We start from the raw sequence: 14,112 nt of genomic DNA, 5'->3' as shown, positions 1-14,112 counted from the left end.
CACAGAGGCCAAGAAAAGGCGAAACGGGCACAGACGTGGAAAAATAAACCACTGGCTACAGCGTCCCGCAACGGCGCTGTGCATGCAATGACAGCACTGCCACCAGGCCTGCGGGGGCCGGGCCATTGTGGAAGGGGGCTGCAGCGACAACGATCCACGTGGGAAACCAGAGCTGGGCCCTCCCCTATAACCACACAAAGAAGGTAACTGCAGATGCATCCAGGAATGTATGTTAACCAAACCTGTAAAGCTCTGGAAGAAAGTATACGGAGGACGTCTTACACTCTCGGGCAAAGAAAGATTTTGTGTATGAGGCCTCATTAAGAACCTGATGAAAAACCTTACCCAAAACAGTGATGTCTGAGCACAGAACTCAGGAAGGTAAAGGAAGCCCTGGGCACCTTCCTGGGAGAAGAGCACGGGGGAAGGGAAAGGCGTCTCTGGAGGGCTCGCGGAGAAGAAGCCCAACGAGGGAGTGGAAAGGTCACGTGAGTCCGAGGCAACATGGAACCAAACTGCACAGGCCAGAAGGACTTGGGCTCTTATCCTGATGTGAAGCCACAGAGGGTTCTGAGTGCCCTTCATTTTGAGGGACCCCTCTGGCTGCTCTATAACGACTGACCACAGGTGAGGATGAGAAGACACCAGGAGACCAGGCAGGACGCTATTCTTGGAAACGACCATGGCAGCAGCAGGCACAGTAAGCAGAGATCGGATTCTGGATACATTCTGAAGAAACGGCCAATGAGGTCTGACGGGAAAAACTGTCAGAGGGCTATCTGAGAAAGGGGATTCCAGGAGCACTCCAGAACTTTGGCCCGAGCACCATCAGGAAAGGTGTATATCCTGCTTACTGAAATGGAGATGGCCGGGAAGGCACCTGGAGGGGAGGGACTCAGTCCAGGCAGGGATCCGTGAAGCGGGAGGTACCCACCCCAAACAATGAAACGTGCAGGAGGCAGACAAATGCACAAGTGTGACGTTCAGAAGGCAAGTTCGGCCAGAGACAAACATGACAGCCACCAGCAGATGGAGAGTTATTAAAGCACAAGACCGAGCGAAGTCACTCGGGACTACAGGTAGAAGAGGGAAGAGGTCTGAGGACCGAGCCCTGGGACCTGAGGAGGCGGCGATTCAGAAGAGGGCGGGGACACAGAAGCTGAGTGAAGAAAGGGTCAAAGGCAGCTGACAGGTCAAGTGAGCTAAGAATTTAAGAGGAACACCACCGGACTTAGCAGTGGATTAGAATGGGTTCAAGAGAAAGAGACATTGCAGTAGGTGAATATAAAACACTCTCCGGAGTTATAAACAGCAGCGGGAAACTGGGATCATGGCTCAAAGAGATAGAGTTTCCTATGAATGGGAAAAACTTATAGCAGATATATAAACTGATGAAAATAATCCAACAGAAAGGGTAAAACTGATTACTTAAGAGGAGGGGTGGATTACTGCAGCAGTGGATGCAAAAGGGAGTGATGTTTAGGGCAGACCTGAGGGGGGTCGCATCAGGGCAGGAGGCTCATCCACAGCCACAGAAGGCAGGGCAGGTTATGGGCACGGACACAGGCAGGTGGGAGAGCGGGTGACGGGAGCCCCTGGGAATTCTCTTCTGGTTGCTCCATCTGTCTCGGTGAAACAGGAAACCAGGAGTGAGGACGAGGGAGAGGCAACGGAAACAAGGACCGCGAAAGGCGTGCAAGGTTGGGCGGGGGCAGGAGACTATGGCCGAGGGAAACACAGGAGCACCGCCAGGCAGCGCTAAGTTGGGCTAGTGATCAGTTTAAAGACAGCCCCATGAGCAGGGTCGTGTAGTAATCACCACCGTGATATGAGACCAGCGAGCATGGCTGGAAGTTCTTCTCCAGCCTCGTTGGGTGCAGGCACCAATGACAGGGCAGGTGGGCTTTAACCAGAGCTGAAGCTGTCCCAGGAAAGCATGAGGATGAGAAGTAGCAGATCAAGAGACTGTAGGTCCTGGTGGGGCTGAAGACTGCTGGGGTAGGTGACCTAGAGAGAGCCAGAGCAGACCTCCCGAAATTGAGATGGTGACGGGAAGGCAGCTACCATCAATGAAAGGCCTAGGGGAGCGCTGGTTGGATGGGGTGCGGGTCAAGCTCAGCAAAGGAGAGGAAGTCAAGGAACAAGAAGGGCGGAGTAACGCAACGACGACCTATGCGGATACTGAAATAACCAAGACCTAAGATAGGACAAGCAGCACGGAGTTAACAGCGAGCCAGAGCGAAGTCTGCAAGGAACGAGCTGACATGACCCACAGAACTCTCCTCCTAACAGGCAGAAGTGACCCATGGGCAGCCTGCGCCGACGGTGTGAGATGGAAAGCTGGAGGGGTCACAGGGGAAAGGTCTGGAAGCAGCAACGACGATCAAGGTGAATGCCCACCACACCTTCAAGCCCAGCGGCACGGGATAGAGAGAAAACAGCCTCCCATTTGGAAGACCTTCTGGAAAGGCATTCCTCAGAGGTGAGCCGTATTTCACTTAGATCAAGAAGATGAATGTTCAAGGAAATGAGCACACAGAGCATTTTGCTAAGGGTGTACGAGAAGGGTTTTCAGGGCTGAGGGGTCGGAAAAGGAGTCATGACAAAGCCTTCAGGGAAGCAGGGAATGAGAGAAAACCTAGTTTACCGTATAAATTAGAAAATCAGCTTGTGAATGTCTACCAAACTCCCGGCCGAGATTTTATTTTCAGTGGCTCCGAAACCACAAGTCACTACGGGGAAAATTGATGTCTTTGCGCCACGGAGGGTTTCCATCACGTAACGGTCTATCTTACCATCTGTCTTCTTTAATGACTTTTGATAAAGCTGCACAATGTTCTCAGGGAGGACGAGAGCCCCTGACATCTCACCGTGCCCGTTAACACCAGGCACTTGGCTAAGCCCCACGCCGTGAACTGCTCAAGGGCTACGAGAGCGCCGCTTGCTTCCGAGCGGTCTTCTTAGCCCAACGAGACTCGTCCAGGCCTGCGGCCGTCAGACAGGTTGACTCAGCGTGGTCGGGCCCAGGGTTCCTGTCCCTCCGAGGAAGCTTCCTTGCCCACAGTCCAGGGACCACTACAAAAGACTAGAAGGATAAGAAGCTGAGAAATCCTGCTTGAGGGCACTGGTGGTCACAGCTCCAACCTTATTTGTTTTGACTCGCTGGCTCGAACTTCTTCCTGTCTGTTTTGTCCATTTAAGATAATTGAATGTGAGGGGTGGCTCACACTGACCACATCTGTATTTTGAAGCTGAGTCAGAACACCTTACCAAATAGTTCCATGTGGTATTCCAGCTCATGGCCTAGGTAAAAATAAAGGAAGCTGTCATCACACTCTGAAAAGTGCTTTTTATAGTGGAACTTAATTGATGTTCTCTCTCAACAAAGCTGATCTGAATCATGGTTGAGTCAAGATGCCATATGGCAACCTTCGCCAAGCTGAGGACTCGTGTGGGCTTTTTTGGGTTTTTCGTTTTGTTTCATTTTTTGTTTTTGTTTTTGGTGCGGCCCAAGATCCCTGCCGGCCGGAGGCTCAGTCATGTTTGGGGAAAACCTATGTGAGTACGTGTATACACAGGCGGATAGGTTTATTTGGAGTTCTGCAGTGTGGTGACCTCTGAAGTGCTCATTCTATTCCCTTTCTTTGCGAAAGTTAGTCAACGTGTTTATACAAGCAACTGGGAATACCAAGACCTTTTGTACCTCTTGAAATCATAGTCATCTGTCACATTTGGTATTTTTTCCTATACCTTCCTTACAGGAGTCTTTCCTCTGTGGTCTCTCTCTGTATCTTATGACTCAAGCAAACGAGCTATTCAAGGAAGTAATAAGAATACCATCAGGTGCTCATTATGTGCTCGGCCTTAAAGCAGGTTCTGAGAGCACAGAGGTAAACAAGAAGCCTGCCCTCGGGCTGCTCTCACCCTAGTGGGACCGGCAGGTGACTGAGTGATCATAACACCGCATGACGATTTTTCAAAGAGGGAAGCAGAGTGCCAAAGGGAACAGAGGGCAGGAGGCTCCCCAAAGATGAAGACAGGCTTTCATCAGGAGGTGAAACGGTAATTAACCTCGAAGGGAAAGGAGATGTGTGCGTGGCGCAAGTGAAAGGCACACGGCACTCGCACTCATAAACTCGGTGTCACAGCAAGTGAGCTTTCCCACTGCGGGTGTCGAACACACGGCTTACGCGGTACCTACAGCTGCGGTGCTAAACACCGGCGTGTGTGAAGTGACCAAATAATTGAAAGGTCAGTAAACCAAATTAAAAGCTTTTCCGTAGCCAGAACAATCATTACTGACCGGCTCTCAGTGCCAGGAAGTGACCTTCTCGTCTCAGCCACTGGCTCCTCGCTGCCAAGCCCTCGAAATGGACCAGGAGCTGGCTTAGAAAATGCTGGAAAAGAAGACAGTCCCTCAACAAGGTCGCAGTCCAGCGAAGTCCAGGGAGAAAGACATACAGAAGCTAATGAAAAGTGCTGTGAAGGAGCTCATGCCAGAAGCCTCTCTCCTCCATTCCAAGCAATGTAATCACAATTATTTTTAAAATATCTAAACGCACGGCCGACTTTAAAACAAGACACGTATCTCCATACCCAAGGCCCGAATGGAAACACTCAGCCACGATCAGGTCTAAGACCAAGGAGTGAAACGGGTTCGAGGATCAGCAAAAAGCCCGCCTGATGGGAACCAAAATGCGACGCCCCTGCATTACGTGGCAACGAGTGGCAGTGAGAGAGCCAACACGTGCAACTCCGCACTAGGACGGGCCTCCCCTGCGTCTGAAGATGGAAGAGTACGGTGTGAACTGCCCCAAGTCCAAGGCGATCCAAATGTCCACCAGTAAGAAAAAAGGCAGATAAGTTCTGTGCTCTTGTGATGGCACACTTCACAACAGCTGACGCTAACGGCCCAGCTCTCCACGCGTGACAGCTGGCGGCACTCGTGAACTCAGGAACAACTCAAACAGAAGTGTGAAATGCAAACTAGAGCATACAGTATAACGTTCACGGAGTAAAGAGGGAAGAACGGGATTGGAAGCTGAAACAAAGACCCGCCCCCCAGCACGAGCCCCGCCTCGCGGTGTTCACGCTGTCCTCCCGGGGCCATTACAACACGCGACAGAAAGGCTGGTCATTTCCGAGATCACAAAGACGCTCCGGCGTCCACCTCGAGCACGCGCTCTTGGATCCCGCGTGGAACGAGCCAGCCGCCAGGGCGTGCGCAGCCCTAGGGAAGAGTCCACGTGGCAAGGACCCGAAGTGTCAGGCGCAAAGCCTTGCGTGAGCTTCAGATCAGGGCTCCAGCCCCAGTCAGGCCTCCGGCGGCTGGCTGACCGGGTGGACAGCCTGACGGCCACCTCGTGAAAGACGGAGCCGGGTCCACCCAGCCGAGCGACTCCCGCCCCTCGCAGACCCTGTGAAATAATAAACGTCTGTGGCTGTCAGCTGCTAATTTGTGGGTAATGTGTTCTCACCCAGAGGATATTAACAGTATCAGTAATGTTCTGGACTTGGCGAGAACACGACGTAATTTTAACATCTGTTGATTGTGCAAGTCAATGACATGGGTACTTATCAGATCACCTGTTACACCACCTTCCACGAAGGCATTCACATTATTATGTACTTGTGGTTTTGATTTGTCAAGAGTTTAAAAACAAGCAAACCAACAAAAATACACGGATGAAAACTAATAAAAAGCTTCAATTTCCTTCCCCAAAGAGCACACGAGTATGGTTGTTCTAAACGTTGGTTCCTACAGCTGTCACGCCATGCAAAGACATCGAAATTCTTCTGCCTAAGTCACAACACTGTTATTGGCAAGTATTTACTTTTTGTTTTGGATGTTCTTATAGCTTCTTAAAATTATTTACTATTGCTAACGTAACTTTCTACCAAGGAATTAAAATTTTGGCATGAAATCACTGCCCACATCTTGGATCTGAAAAACCATCTTTCTTCCACTGTGTTTCTTGTCCTTACACCTACTTCGTATTCCAAAGTTTCAGAGGCAGTTCCAAAAGCCTACTGAAACTAGAACCTGACCGCAGAACTGCAATGAATTTAAAGCTTTCCCAAGCACGACTGTGAATTACACAAAATTCTCAGGAGTTACCACACAGTTCTTTTCATTTTTCACTCCTGACTCTGACCAGAGCCTGCAATGATAATAACGGTGTTTGCTGGGCACCAGCCACGTACCAGGCACCGTTCCGAACTCTACATACAGAACACTCTAACACCTACATCCCCCCTACAGGGGAAGCATAATTATTATACCCATTTTCTTTTGCGGGAGGGTGAGGAGAACTGTAGTAACTTACAATTTTACGTTATTTTAATGAGTTGTGACAAACGCATGCCCCCGGGCACCCAATCATACCCCGACCTAAAGACAGCACATTTCCTTTGCTCCAGAGAATTCCTTTGCTCCTCCTGTTCCTTTCTAGTCAATCCCCAACCTCTTTTGACAAACACTGTTCAGATCTGTGCCACCACTGATTAGCCTTGCCAACTGTAGAACTTCACAAAAATAAAACTACACAGGACATACTTTGTGCCTGGCTTCTTTCACTCGGTATGCCACGGAGATCCACCCATAGTGTTGTGTGTATCGGTGGTTTTTTCATTCAAAATACCACATAGTCTTAGCCATTCTCCCGCTGGTGGACATCTGACATGTCTCTAGAGTTTGGCTATCGTCAATAAAGCTTCCGTAAGGATTTTTTTTTACAAGTCTTTCGTAGACGTACGTTCTTGGATCTCTTAGGTAAATTCCTGGACTCGTGGGTTAAACTTTACCAAAAACTGCCAAAATGTTTCCCAAAGCAGGTGTACCATTTACACTCCCTGCAGCAAGTCGTGAGAGTTCCAGATGCTCCACGTCCTTGCCAAAATTTGGTGCTGGCGGCCATTTTAATTTTAGCCATTCTAATGGGTATGCAGACGTATCTCATTATGGTTTTGTTTATAAAAGCTTTATTGAGGTATAATTAACACAGCATACAATTTGATGGATTTTTGTATATTACATTGTTAATTTTTCCACTGCAGTAAAATATGCAGCACCCCCTCCCCCCCACCGCCTTATCCACAAGTTCACTTTCAACCGTTCCAGCGACGGCAGTCAACCTCAGTCCAGAGGCGGGAGCCTGCTTTCTGATACACCATCGGCAGGTCAACAGCAGCCTAGCACCGCGTCACAATGCCTACGTCATACACCTCCCTTCGTGTTATCATGCAGGCGTTGTATCATCTCACATCATCACGAGTAGGGTGAATACAGCACACCACGTTCACAGAACTTTTACTACAGTGTGCTACTACTGCTCTATTTTGCTATTAGTTTTTGCCATTAATTTCTTACTATGCCTAATCTATGTTAAATATTATCATAGATTGTAGTATGAATAGGAAAAAACATAGTATATACAGAATTCAGGAGTATCTACAGTTTCGGGAATCCACCGATGGTCTTGGGACGTGTCCCCTACGGATAAGGGGGAAACTACTGTGTATCTAACATAAATGTTGCCATTTTGAGCATTTTTAAATATAAAATCCACTGGCCTGAATTATATTCAGTGTTGCGCAACCACCACCACTATCTAATTCCAAACTTTTGAACACCCCAAATAGAAACTCTAGAACCATTAAGCAGTAACTCCCCCCCCCCCCCCCCGCCCGACCCCCTGCTGGTAACCTCTAATGTGCTTTCTGTCTCCAATTTGCCTAATTCTAAGTACTTCATGTAAGTGGCATCCTACAATAGTTGTCCTTTTATGTCTGGCTTCTGCACTTAGCATGTTTTCAAGGTTCATCCACGTGGTACCACGTATCGGCACTTTGTTCCCTTTTACGGCTAAATACCGTTGCAACGGACAGAGGGACCACATTTTGTTTATCCATTCTTCTGCTGACTGCCGCTCGGGCTGTCTCCACCTTTCGGCTATTTTGAGTCGTGCTACCCCGAACGCTGGCTCACAAGTATCTGTTGGCACCCCGGCTTTCAGTTCTGTGACACGTGCCTCTGAGCGGGACCGCGGAGTCGCATTAGCTCGTCAAGGAGCCACCAAACTGCCACAGCAGTGCTACCACTTGGCAGTCCCACTGACACCACCCAGGCGCTCCGATTTCTCCCCGTGCTCCCGAGCACTTCCCTTTCTCCGCTGCCCGTCACTGCCATCCTAAAGAATATGAAGCAGGATCTCATTTCAGTTTGCATTTCCCTAACGACCACTGACACGGAGTCCTTCATCAGGCTTGCTGGCCGTTGATGTATCTTCTCTGACGAAGCATAGAACTTTTTCACCCAATTTGTTAATTGGGTTGTCTTGTTACTCCCGGGTTGTAGGAGCGCTTCGTAATTTCCGAAACAAGTCCTCTGTCAGACATATGTATTGCAAGTCTTTTCTCTCAGTTTATGGCTTGCCTTTTCATTTTCTTAATGGTGTCTTTTGAGAAGTAGCTTTTAATTTTGATAAAGTCAATTTTTCCTCGCATGGTTAGTATCCTCTGTGCGCTGGATAAGAAATGTCTGCCTACACTCCAGCTCACAAAGATACTCTCCCGTGTTTTCTTCTCAGCACTTTATAGTTTGAACTTTTATGCGGAGGTCTAACTCAGGTTGGAATATTTTTTGGTGGATGGTGCAATGTGTGAGCCGAAGTTCATTTTATTCCAATCAGATATCAAGTCATCCCACCATCATTATTAAATCGTTTTTAAACTGATTTTGGTTTTGAGTTCTCAAATATTCTTCAAAGGGAACATATCTGGAAACGGCCTCAATTTTTCAAACACATTTAGCACTCAATAAAATGGGACCAAAGTACTGAACACAAGAAACTGACAACGGGAAGTTATCAGGACAAAAAAGGGGGGGGGGGGGGAGTTATCAGGCAAGTTATCTTTCAAATAACTATAATTAATACACGTTCAAGAAAGTAAGCAACAAAATGAATCTCTTAAAAAACTCAAAGAGAAATTCTGCAATACAATCACTCAAAAACATAGTATCTGAAACTAAAAACACAGCAGGTATCAGCAGACTAGACATAGCAGAAGAGAGGATCAGAAAGCTAGAAGGTAGATTAACAGAAAATTTTCAAATAGAAGCTCTGAGAATGGACAACACAGAAAGGAGCCTATGATACATATAAAATACAGGGAAAGGTTTAACCTACGTGTAAGTGGAGTCCTAGAAGGAAAAGAATGGGGAAGAAGCAAAAAACATCTGTCAAGCGCCTGTAACTACCAGATTTCGTGTTACTGGCTAGGGGTAAGTGACTGTGACATGCTCACTTCCGTCAAGAAGCTTATCAAATGGAAGCACAATGAGGTAGGAGTCTAAGGCGAAAATTTTAGAGAATATAGTACCCAAATGTAACATTACTTCAGGAATACTCAAAAACCAGAACATAATCTTCTCTGTAGAAAAGCATACAGAGCAACCATCTCCAACAGAACTTTCTACAATGACGGAAATATTCCACAGCTACGGTGTCCGATAAGGCAGCCACTTGTCACAAGTGGCTACTGAGTACTTAAAATGCAGCCAGTGCAGGAACAAAATTATTCATTTCACTTATTTCTAATTAAACAGCCACACACAGCTAATGGCTACTTAGTGGACAGTGGTATAGGTATAGGGCAGGACAACAAATTTCATATGACTGCACACGTTAACAGGGAGGTCTGGCTACATCATAAAGAGAGATGATGTAGAGATACACCATGAAGGTAACTAAAGGGTTGGAAAACCTCCAGCAAAAACCCAAAAATAGAATTTTTAATGTATTTTTATCTTGCTTTGTTTCAGAAAGGATTTAGTATGACTTACAAAGACTCCCACCACAGCAAGAAAAATCACAATGTTAAAAATGCAAATACATACATTAAACAAAAGATATAAAACAACTTTAACACATAAGAAAAGGAATTACCTTCCACAAAGAAATAGCTGAGTATCTTAACACTGGTATTTATGACCCTACGCATTTTTTTATGGACTTTTGTGATTAAGATACTATTCAAGAAGTGGGTTACAGAATCCAGAGCATGAAGGATTTAGATTGGTATATTAACCATCTATTGCTATATAACAAAGTACCCCCAAATTGAACAGTTTAAAACAGTAACACTTGTGGTCTTGCGCAGGTCTGAGGGTCAGGAATCTGCAAGTGTGCGACTGGGGTGGCTCTGGCTTAGGGTCTCACGAGGTTGTGCAGGTGCCTGAAGGCTTCCCGTGGACCAAGCGTCCGCTTCCAACACAGTTCATCACATTCCTCACCACACAGATCTCTCCGCATCGACGCTTGAGTGTCCTCACGACATGGCAGGTGACTCTGTCAGTGATTCAAGAGAGAGCGCAAAGAGGGAGCTGCGCTGCCTTTTAGGACCTAATCGCAAGTCGCACGCCTTCAAGTCTGCCATAATCTATTACAACAACAGCACGTCCCTAAACTCAGCCCACGTGCAAGGAGAGAGGAATTCACCTCCTCCTCCGGCAGGACAGAGTTGCAAAGAATATGTGAGCACATCCAAAACCACTGCGATGTGATAGGAGGACTTCTGTTCACTTGGGGGTTGCCAGAGTTGTAATGAGATCCTGGGATCCCTCTCCCTGGAAACCCGAAAAGCAGAATAAATTATAACCTTTTGAAAGAGCTGCAACCGCTTTCTCAAATGCAAGACATTAAGCACAATCGGGTTCTCGGTCACTTACAGCCCCATCGCTTTTGAACAGCAGCTATAAAATAAACAACATAAAACACCGTGCTGTGCAGATAATATTACAGATCCTCACGGTAATCCTGCAAAGTGAGAGGCTTGATCCCCACTTTCCAGAGGAGAAGTATGTCCAGGGAGATAAGCCATGATCCTTGTCTGGGTCTACCTGGTTCCCAAGGTTTTCTTCTTCCACTACAGGATACTTCTCTCGCTCCAGCCACCGCAGAGGCTAGTGTCATGGCGACAAACGTACGGGAAGTACCACAAAATACGCTACACCAGCTAAGATCTCCACCTTGTGTTCCAACAAGTACATGCTCACTCTCCTCCATCCATGTTTGTTTTGCCTGGTGTTTCCCACTGGCTGCTCGGAGGCCTCCATTTGCTTCACTTTATGTCCCATCCTCCCTCCGGGCCCGTCGGCATCGGAGGAGCGACCAGTAACTTGCTCAAAGACACACGGAAGCAGCAGCGACAGAAGCAGAACCAAGAGCCTGTCCCTACAAACCCTCAAGGAGGGCTCTCTGCACCACCACGCATTTCGGCCTCCCCCTCCCAAGACCTGCTCGCCAGACTCTGCCTGGAACAGGACCATGGACCCAGGAAAGCTGGCGCCAAATGTGGGAAGCTTCTTCCTCTGCTCGTTCTCCCCCCCAACAATCCAGTTGGACCCCGAGACCTGTCCGTTCAACCTTGTAGATATTTTTCAGCACTCATCCCATCCATCCCCAGAAACAAGGTCCTAATTCAGATTAGCTGTTCTTTGACTCGGGTTCCACATCAGCTTCTTAAAAGTCCCTTGCCTCTAGCCTCACCCTCTGTGATTTATTCCCCATACAGCAGAGAGTTCGGTCTAATGCGCAGATCTTAGCTTGCCATTCCCTTAAAAGAACCGTCAATAGCTCCCCATCAACTCGCCTCACAACAGTGCAGAGGGCCTTGTAAACTGGCCCAGGGCCTTGGATTTCATCCTACAGGTTATAAAAAGGGATCTGATTTTTTTTTTTCTTAGTTTTTTTAAGGTCTATTTATTTTTGAGAGAGAGACAGAGAGTGAGTGGGGGAGGGACAGAGAGAGAGGGAGACACAGAATCGGAAGTAGGCTCCAGGCTCCGAGCTGTCAGCACAGAGCCCCATGCGGGGCTCGAACTCACAGACCGCGAGATCTTGACCTGAGCCGAAGTCGGACGCCCAACCGACGGGGCCACGCACGCGCCCCAAAAGGGATCTGATGTTTGAATGTCTCCTCTGTACCAGACACCTTACCTATGCTACTGCATTTAATCCTCTCAGGAACCCTACAAAATCCATGTATGGTCCCTCTGCACCCAAAGTAATCCAAAGCCTTTCCCGGCCCACCAATCCATCCAACAGATCCACAGACCCCTTCCGTGAGACCGCTTGCTTGTCAAAAACCCCATTACAATTTGCTCACACGGCCAATGCTTGACAAAAGGGATCGTGTCAGATTCACCTTTATACCCTCCGCACCTAACAAAGAACCTGTTTCCGAGTAGGTACTCAGTACATGGCTGATGGCTGATAACGGACTACAGGGAAGGGCCCCCATGGTATGGGTGCACTGAAGCGTTAATCAACATATCTCCTAGCAGTACCGTATCATGTAACTTGTGTCCCAAGAAGCCCCCAGAACAGTGCCCTCGGCTTTCACCGCTCCTTCCGCAGCTCAGTGCTTCTAATGTGACTTAAGGGAGACGTGCCCAGACCCAGGTGTCCCATTCAAAGACTAGAGGGCCTCTGGGGATCCATCCTCTGGACCAACCCACATCTTCTTTCTACGTTCCCTCTACTCTTTGTACACCCCCCCCCCATTGTAAAATTATCTGCTGGCTCCCCAGAACAGGACTTCTCACGAAAGGACTTCATTTTTCACCTTCACCACCCAGCGCAATACCTGGCCCACGAAGGACCATCGATAAATGTATTAAAGGATAAGAATACCAGCCAACATGCATTTAGTACTACGTGTCAGGCATGAATTACGGATTTAATGCGCATCACCTCATACCGTCCTTACAGCAATCCCACCAGGGACGTGCTGGGCAACACCGGCACCGAGGCCCAGAGAAGACCAGAAAATCAAGCACTGACTTACAACGTCACACGTTTTGCATTTTCACGCGCTTTATTTATTTCATTCATCCCTCTGTACAATCCAGCAACGAGGGTACGTATTGCATTCGCACTTCCAGACCAGGAAAACCTAAGGCTCGGACAAATCGCCCAGAAACGCACAACTTGTAAGGCCAGGAACCGAATCCAGGCGCGCCGGACTCGCGGGCCCTTCCCACCCGGCCACCTTGCCCCCCACTGACAGTCAGGACCCAAACGGCCGGTTCGCTCGGGACCAGGGCGCAACCGCCCCGCACACCGCGCTGCCCCCCCCACACCCCCCCACGAGAACTGTCCCCACCGCGCTCTCGCGGCCGCCCGCCTGCCCCCCCCCCCCCCCCCGCCAGCGGGCCGCGCCGGCGCTCCGGGCCAGGGCCCGGCAAGCCCGGGGGCGGGTGGCAAGGGGCTCGCGTGGGGCGGTCCCCTTCGCGCGCGCGCGCGGCTCCACGCCCGTGCCGGCGGGTGGGGGGCAGGTGTCAGCCCCCCGGGGCCCCTCGGGCCCACGGCCGAGGCCTCTGCCGCCCGCCTCCCGGGGGAGGGGCGCCCGCTCCCCGCCCGCCCGCGCCGCCCGGCCGTTACCGGTTCCGCTGCTCTTTGAAGAGCGCCGTCAGCGCGCGGAGGGCCTCCAGGTCCTGGATGGGCGCGGGCACCATGACGCCGGACAGCCGGGCGGGCGGAGGCCTGGGCGCCGCCATCTTGCCGCTCGCAGCTCGCGGAGCCGGGCGCCGACGAGGAGCAGGAGGACGAGCAGGAGGCGCGGGGCGAGCGCAGGCCGGGGAGGAGCGCGCCCCGCAGCCGCCGGTCGCCGCCGCCGCCTCCGCGCCGCCGCAGCCCGGGCCCCGCGGGAGAGCGCGACGACGCGCTCCCAGGCTCCCCTCGGGCGGCGACGGGGACGACGCGGCGCGGGGAGGGGGCGCGGGCGGAAGTCCCGCCTGAGGGGAGGGGGGCGCGGGCGGAAGTTCGGGGGGGAGGGGCGCCGGGAGGGCGTCGGGTCTGAGAAGTGGAGCCGAGGGTTCAGGCTCGGAGGGGGAGCTGCAGGAGGGGGTGGGCGCCTGGCCAGGAGGGGGTACAGGGACAGGTGCACCCCGGAAGGGGGGAGGAGATGCGGGCGTGGGAGGCCCTGGCCGGATGGGGGTACAGGGACAGGTGCACCCGGGAAGAGGGGGGAGATGCGGGCGTGGGAGGCCCTGGCCGGATGGGGGTACAGGGACTGGTGCACCCGGAGGGGCAGATGCGGGCGTGGGGG

General features: G+C 50.4%; 1 protein-coding gene across 4 annotated transcripts in view; it reads right to left on the bottom strand.

Annotated features, from left to right (window-relative positions):
• The window catches only part of ATXN10 (ataxin 10), a 537,342-nt gene extending 523,556 nt beyond the window's left edge, over positions 1–13,786 (bottom strand). For 2 of the 4 annotated variants that reach the window (XR_014138018.1, XM_078449311.2), the window contains exon 1: positions 13,446–13,785. Coding sequence is in view for 3 of the 4 variants with exons in the window: in XM_078449311.2 (XP_078305437.2) it covers positions 13,446–13,561 (116 nt within the window). In the remaining variant the exon portion in view is untranslated. Of the gene's footprint in view, positions 1–13,445 lie in introns of all 4 variants that reach the window. The other 2 variants (XM_081796279.1, XM_081796280.1) reach the window with 1 other exon arrangement.
• Between the last annotated feature and the right edge of the window lie 326 nt (positions 13,787–14,112).

Source organism: Panthera onca, chromosome B4 (genome assembly GCF_046562875.1).
Source record: "Panthera onca isolate mPanOnc1 chromosome B4, mPanOnc1 haplotype 2, whole genome shotgun sequence".
In the NCBI taxonomy this organism is placed as follows: domain Eukaryota; kingdom Metazoa; phylum Chordata; class Mammalia; order Carnivora; family Felidae; genus Panthera; species Panthera onca.
The sequence above is the reverse complement of the archived record's forward strand: the minus strand, read 5'-3'. Positions and strand labels throughout refer to the sequence as shown.